This window comes from Leuciscus leuciscus (assembly GCF_965113295.1).
Source record: "Leuciscus leuciscus genome assembly, contig: HAP1_SCAFFOLD_995, whole genome shotgun sequence".
Taxonomy (NCBI): Eukaryota; Metazoa; Chordata; class Actinopteri; order Cypriniformes; family Leuciscidae; genus Leuciscus; species Leuciscus leuciscus.
Genome location: NW_028117745.1, coordinates 1,700 through 9,191, shown reverse-complemented (window position 1 = coordinate 9,191; position 7,492 = coordinate 1,700). Strand labels below are relative to the sequence as shown.

General features: G+C 38.6%; 1 protein-coding gene across 1 annotated transcript; it reads left to right on the top strand.

Annotated features, from left to right (window-relative positions):
• Positions 1-1,493: 1,493 nt before the first annotated feature.
• Positions 1,494-7,216, top strand: LOC309492106 (uncharacterized protein). Its single transcript, XM_082191118.1, has 4 exons — positions 1,494-2,756; positions 3,656-3,770; positions 4,459-4,530; positions 7,034-7,216. Exons 1-4 carry the CDS (start codon positions 1,924-1,926, stop codon positions 7,199-7,201), a joined length of 1,188 nt encoding a protein of 395 aa, XP_082047244.1. The 5' UTR covers positions 1,494-1,923; the 3' UTR covers positions 7,202-7,216.
• The last annotated feature ends 276 nt before the right edge of the window (positions 7,217-7,492 follow it).

Below are 7,492 nucleotides of genomic sequence, written 5' to 3'. Positions count from 1 at the left end.
GAATCCTTAAAACATACTAGTATCTATTTTCCTGATACTAGTACTTATTTTTTAGATTGTCCCTCCCAACTATTCCTTCACAATCAGCCTGATGAATCTTGACATTATCATCCTAAAATATATTCCATGATGTGTCTTCCCACATGGTTGCTTAAGAAATGAAAGCTATACACTCCATCATTTAGGGTTAGAAGAACTGTTGCCAAACATATAATATGATAGAAACATAATAATCATAGAAATAATTAACCCATTAATTGACTCTTAAAGGGATAGTTCACCCAAAAATGAAAGTCAGTAATCACTCTCCCTCATGTTGTTCAACCCCGTAAGACTTTCGTTCATCTTCAGAACACAAATTAAGATATTTTTGATTAAATCCATATATAGGGCATATAGCCTACTATGGTAATCATTCAGTACCATTGTACATAATATATGAAAGTGCCTCTCTGATTCCATCACAGGATCATGTTTTCACCACAGCTTCTTTGTAAGGGCATGTAGGATTGAAGTCCTCATGTGAGATTCAATATACATATACTTTTCTTATTTGCACTTTATGGTTTATTGCTTGCCTCTGTCTGGATGAGAAGAACGAGTTCAGCTACATACTGTTTTGTTTCGTCACTTTTCCTGTTTGCTGAAGGTGAGTTTGGACAGACTGTCTCCCATCAGCATGCTGGATGTGGGATTTGCCTCATATTATTTGTCCCATGATGGATTTAAGTGGGTGTTTTGTCCATTTTAAATTCGATTGTCCTTTCTTTCAGTTCCTTCTTTTTATTCATATTCTGCTTGACTTCATTGTAAAGCTCAGTGTTTAAATCTAATGCAATCATAATTGTTTCTGTGTAATGTGTGTGTGTGTGTGTGTGGCTTGTTCTGTCTTTAAAACTTAAGTGTGTATTCTGTGTAATTTTTGCTGCACCAAATGAAATAGTAAAAAAAAAGATTGTATCCAAACAGGTTTCACAAACACTTGATTTTTTTCGAATTCAGTTTTTGTTGTCTGTTAGTAATAGTTACCACTGGATCAGTATTACTTCTTCTGTTGCATGACCCTAAACAAACAGTTTATGTTTGCTAATTTGCTCTCAAACTAAGGCCTTGTTTACGCCTGGTATTAAGATGCGTTTTGGTCGATCGGATCGCAAGTGGACGATGTTAAATACAGGTGTAAATGGGGTCTACAACGTTTTAAGCTTGTCAACCCCTTCCAGAGGTAGGCAAAAAAGCATTTGACCGGATTGCTTTCGTAGTGTAAACACTCATGTGGTCGAATGCATTGAAACAGTCTTTCAAAGAGACCGACAACTCTCCGCCTACTGACCTAATGAGTAAACATTACAGGAAGAGCTCTAGCCAGACGGCATTTAAACTCTGTCGGCTGAAGACCCGAGTTTGGTTTGAAGATGAAAAACGTACCAAACTTAACACACACTCACAGCGTTCGGCTGGTCTTGAGGCTGTCAGAGCAGAAACTAAAGCTGATGCTCTCCGTATGATTTTCTGTCATTTCCAGTGTGTTCATATGTAAATTGCACAAGCTTATTTTGTCCATTAGATCGAAAGATCTGGAAAAGCCCATATATTTACCCGCCCATAGACGCTCCCCTTCAGGACTGAAGTGGCAGAAGAGATCAGGACAGAAGTGGTTGAAAGTGGACAAAAGACACGGATTAAAACACCAGGTGTAAACGGGAATGTGTCTCCCTCGTCCACTTGTGATCCGATCGACCAAAACGCATCTTAACACCAGGTGTAAACAAGGCCTAAAAGCAGATTTGCACAATTTACACACTTCATGTTTAACGTTAACCTATTGCTGTGTAATTAATTCTCCAGTTCCCTGTCACTCTCCTTTCCCTCTCTTTCATTTATCTATCAATCCTCCACCTCTATATTCCCGGACACAAGAAAATGCGCAACAGAAGCCGTCGAAATTCTTCTTTGAATAAGTCGGGATCTTCCGAACGCCATCAGAACGGTGCCGTGGGATGGTTGTCCAGCACGGCTCTCGAGGGCTTGAGATCGGAGAGTTCGTCGGTCTGGTTCGACCGCGGCGCGTACGAGAGAGCGGAGAGCCTTTACTACGTACGACTCTTGCAGGAGCAAAATGGCACGACTTCTCCTGCGAGCTTTTCCGATTCGTCACGAAAGCCGGAAACCTGTCGCCATCAAGGCCAAGAGGCTTGTCATCACGTCGTTCAAGACGTGTGGGTCAACAAACCCAACTTTGACCAAGCCGAGAGCAAGTTTGTGGGCCGGTTTCCCAATCAACCAAGATCTCTTCAACTGCAACCCAACATCCAAACGCCCAGTGACGAGGGCTACCAATCACAAACCCCGACTCCGCCCACACCTGCTTCAAAGCCAATCAACGGCCTTCCTTGCCTGACTCCACCCCCAATGGGGGTGTGGCTTCAGAAACCCCTTTTCGATAGAGCCGAGGCGTCTTTCTACCAGAACCTGTACAGCCGCAACTCGCCACCGAAAACCAGTAGCGATGAATCGAGCTCAAAGCGGCGAAATAACGACGTCGCTACACAAAAAAAGCCTGTGGTTTGCGATCGCCGGGATTCTGATGATGCAAGAACCAATCAAGGAGCAGCGATGTGTAATTTCTTGCATCCCGACAGCGAGAGGGTGTGGCTTGATCGTGGTCGCTATGTGGAGGCGGAGACTCGTTTCTATGAAGGAGCCGTGGCGAAATCCCTCAAAACATCTGTAAACCATTCTAGCCGGAAGCAGAAGTATGACTCTATGCTCCAGAAAGATTGCACACACTTTCCCCGCACATTTGAGTTAGTTCACTCCCTCATGCCGCTCCAAACCTGCATTACTTTTGTGTCTTGAACGTCCTACAAATCATCTTCTTTCGTGTGGAGGAAAGTAAGTCATACGGGTTTGGAACGACATGCGGGTCCGATGATAAAATGTACAGTTTTTCCTGAACGATCCCTTTTAAGCGATGTTTTACTCTCAGGTAACATCAATCTCACCCCTTTTATTTACATGCATTATGTTTACAACCTTTTCTACTTCTTTTGTCCATCATCTTCATTGCATATTTTTCCTCTTTTTTTTTTACACACTCACATTCATTCTTGTTGCGTTTGGTCCGTTGTGTTGGCTTGAAAGATTCCTTTGTCTGAGTTCAGTTTTGTCTTCTTTCATTTGTTCTGTTGATGTCATTTTTGCATGGTTGCATTGCATTAACATTTAATATTATTAGTATTATGTCCATATACTAATTTTGAGGTTCGTTTTTATTTTCCATTTTCATTTTATTCTTGTAGTGAGTTTGTTCTTTAATTTTTACTAAGTTTTATTTCAGGATAAAGGAAAATATTGCATTTGGATTTATTTAATAAACCGCTTTATAATTTAATAATTTCTTATTATATTCATTATTCTTGTTCATTTTTGGGGTGGATGAACTTGTTACATTGATTGTAAAAAAAATAATATCATCTGATTGAGATATTTAAATAAAAACTAGTCCTGCTCAACAGTTGATCTCAAACATATTTTCATCAAGGCCAAATATATAGAAAATCAAATGTTCATCTCATGTCAACATTGCTCAATCAATGTTCATGTCATGTGGTATTTAGTGAGGTTGTCACAGGTCTTGTGTGTGTTTGTGCAGGATGACTGCAGCGGACTGTTTGGCGCAGGAGAGGATCTGGTTCGATAAGCCGCGTTACGATGAAGCAGAACGGCGGTTTTACGAGCAGATGAACGGACCTTCACAACACAAACAGGTTATAAAATACAGAGACGTCTCATATGTGACCTTGGATCACAAAACCAGTCACATGTCGCACGGGGATATCTGTGGCAATAGCCAACAATACATTGTATGGGTCAAAATTATCAATTTTTCTTTTATGCCAAAAATCATGAGGATATTAAGTGAAGATCATGTTCCGTGAAGATATTTTGTAAATTTCCTACCGTAAATATATAAAACATTTATTTTTGTGAGTGGATGCAGCAAAATCGTGAACATAAATGAACAACTTGTTTTTTTGCATCCTCAGATTCCAGATTTTCAAATAGATGTATCTCGGCCAAATATTGTCCTACCCTAACAAACCATATTTATTCAGCTTTCATATGATCTATAAATCTCAATTTTACCCTTATGACTGGTTTTGTGGTCCAGGGTCACAATTAACATGATCAACTTGCACAGGACGAGTGCTTATACTACTATTCCACATGATATTTTCGAAAAATAGTAGGCAATGAGTGCAAATGGCATTTCCAGATTCCAAATGTATGTTTAATTAATTTGATGCATTTGGCAGATGCTTTTATCTAAAGATTCGTTCATTCCCACATTCCCAGGGAACTGAACCCATGACCTTACCGTTGCTAGCACTGAGCTTTACTGTTTAACACCTGCTCTATACCAGCACACACTGAGGTTTCTCTCTCTCGTCTCAGGACACCGGAGCTAACAGTATTCTTCAGGACATCGCTCGAGCACGAGAAAACATCCAGAAATCTCTCGCTGGGGTGAGTTAAATGAAAAAATCCTGGGATTACTCTTAGAGAGGTACAAGCGAGCTCGGTTCTAGGGCTACACAATTTTTATCAGGAAAAAAATTTATATATAGCAATTATTTTCTACTGATAATAATTGTGATTGCTATTAGTAAGAAAGTTTGTGAACCCCTTGCAGAAAATGTGAATCATTTTCTGCAAGGGGTTCACAAACTTTCAAGCAGGACTGTGTATCCATATATATATATATATAACACACACACACACAGCATTGAGCTTTTATATTGGAATAAAACTGTGGGGGACATCATGAAAAAAGGTTCATGAAACCCTAAAACAAATTTTTTGAGATTTTAACATGTATAGGTTGTACATCAATGAAAACAACAATATCACTCATTATGTTTTTTTATTATTAAGGGAAAAGTGGTTATTATATATTTTTTTCTGAACTATTTTGTTCTTCCGGTTTAAAAAGCACAGTTGAACCAACGTCATGAAAAGTGAGTTTTATATGTTGATTCTGAGTGGCTGGAGAGTCATGATGATTTTCGGAGCTTTTCTCTGCTTTATTCATGAGAACGAACTCTTTCAATCCAATCAATCACTGCGCTGTATTATGCATTATGAGTTTTATTACAGTTTTATTACGTTTCAGCGCTGTTCTGCCTGTTCAGATTTGAGTTGTTCTTCTGACACGTGTCTTAAGTGTTTGTTTCCTCAGTACAGTAAAACAAATTACACTTTCATGGCGCTTCTGATTTGTTGACAACAGCCAGTTTATAAGCAGTTTTATCCCGATTAATTGTGCAGCTCTATTCTGTTCCTAAACACTAGTGAGCTGTCTTTTCCTGACAAGGCATTGTGATTATGTTTTATATTATGATCATCCTTTGGTCATGAGCATGTCTCTGAACGAAGCCCCAGATCTTCTCTCTTAAAGTCCCCCTATAGTCAATCATTTTATCCCTTAAAACTCATCTTTAATCACCAAAATGACATATTTAAATGTTTTCTCCCTGAAAAAAATCATCATGCCTTAAAATATCTTGAATGTAACTCGACACCCTTGCCTCATTTAGTATGCGCGGTTCTATGAATATGCAAATGAGCCCCGCCTCCACTCACTCACTCAGCTCAGAGATCCACTGGTTGACGATCACACGTTGATCTGATTGGTTACAAGGTAGTTTGTGACATCAGAAACACCAGCGATTTCAAAGCGTGTGTTTGAGACTGTCTTTGGTTCACTGCAGTTTTAAGAAGGAAATACTCAGCAATGCTGTCGACTTATGAATTTATACATGCTTTGTCTTAAAGCGTATTAAAAACACCACATAGACACATAAACAACATTAAAGGCTGGATTTTCGCCACAAAATTAACATTTTGAATCATCTGTTGACTTCCCTTATAAATGATCTCTCCTGTAGCTGAAGACAACCATGCAGCCGAGTAGAGGCTCCGCCCCTAAAATATCAAACCCCTCCCACCGCTCCTCTCCTGTAAGTGTGTGTGTGTGTGTGTGTGTGTGTGTGTGTGTGAAAGCCATCGGCCAGAAACACACACCAAAGTAGCTCACGTCAAAGTCGAAGCGTGTGCATGCTCGCATGCGTGTTGTTTAGGCAGTTTCAGAAGACTGTTATGCATGCGTTCCTGTGTGGATTTATTGTTATGTTTCGTGTGTATTTTGCTGTGGAAGGTCTGATTTTGCTCAGAGCAAACACCTGTACATTTGCATCTTTGTTGTGAGGTTTGTATTAGTGTTTAGTATCGTTGAGATGGTTTTAGTTAACTATAATAACCCTGGTTTGTGTTATTCCAGGCTGTACTGTATGTGTGTATTTGCTCTGAAATTAACTATAAGACACTGTATTTGTTATTGTTTTATTCTTTCTTTTTCAGTGAGAACCATAATTTTAACCAATCAGAATTTGAAAATGTTTCATGCAAGAAATATGATTAAATTAAAATAATTATTAAATGAGCACAAGAAAAAATACATTTTTTAAATTATACACAAATACAGAGTTCAGAGTCTGAGTAATTAATTAATGTGCAAATAATTAATTAATGTATACAATTAAAATAAATAATTTTAAAACAAAAACAATCAAAATAAAAAATATGTAAAAAATTTTTTTATTTAATTGCGTGTCATGTGTAACCGACATCAGAGAACCGTGAACATACAAATGTGTTGTTAAATTATTGTAAATATTAACAAAATCAAAGGGGTTTGGAAACATGATTGAGATTATTATAAACAAATTGAATTTGCTAACTCTGTAAAATAAGTTCTGACAAAATGTTGCACAATTCATGTTGTTTTGTGTGAAACATGTTGACTAGTTAGTAGTGTTTGTGTAATTATAACTAGACCTCACTGCACAGTGGAGTATCAGAGGCTGATGGGAACTGTGATGTGACGTGTGTGTGTGTGTGTGTGTGTGTGTGTGTGTGTGTGTGTGTGTGTGTGTGTGTGTGTGTGTGTGTGTGTGTGTGTGTGTGTTAGAGCGGCGGAGGCAGCGCTGCTGATTACGGAGAGCTCGCCGCACGCATGAAGAACCTGGAACTAGAGAACCAGAGTCTACACACAGGTGTGTGTGTTCACATGTTGTTAAAGAGATTCTCATTGCTTTGCATTTGCATTTCGGAAGGATTAATTACATTTTTTGGATAAATGGACATTTTGTAAAAACACTCAGCACCCTCAAATGAACTATTCAGTAAATTTCGATTTCAATATAAAACAATAAAAAAAAAAAATATTTGTAAACATAAATTTGTTAAATTTTTTGTAATTTTACAATACATGGATTTCTCGGCGACGTCATCACTGCATGCGCACGCAACCAGGAGGCAGAAAAGACCCGCGGCCTTCGTACCACCAGAGTAACGTTAAAGGGTTTAGGGTAGGCTAGTAGCATAGTGGTGGTGTTGTCGCTAAGTCAAAATGCTAATTATCATGTTA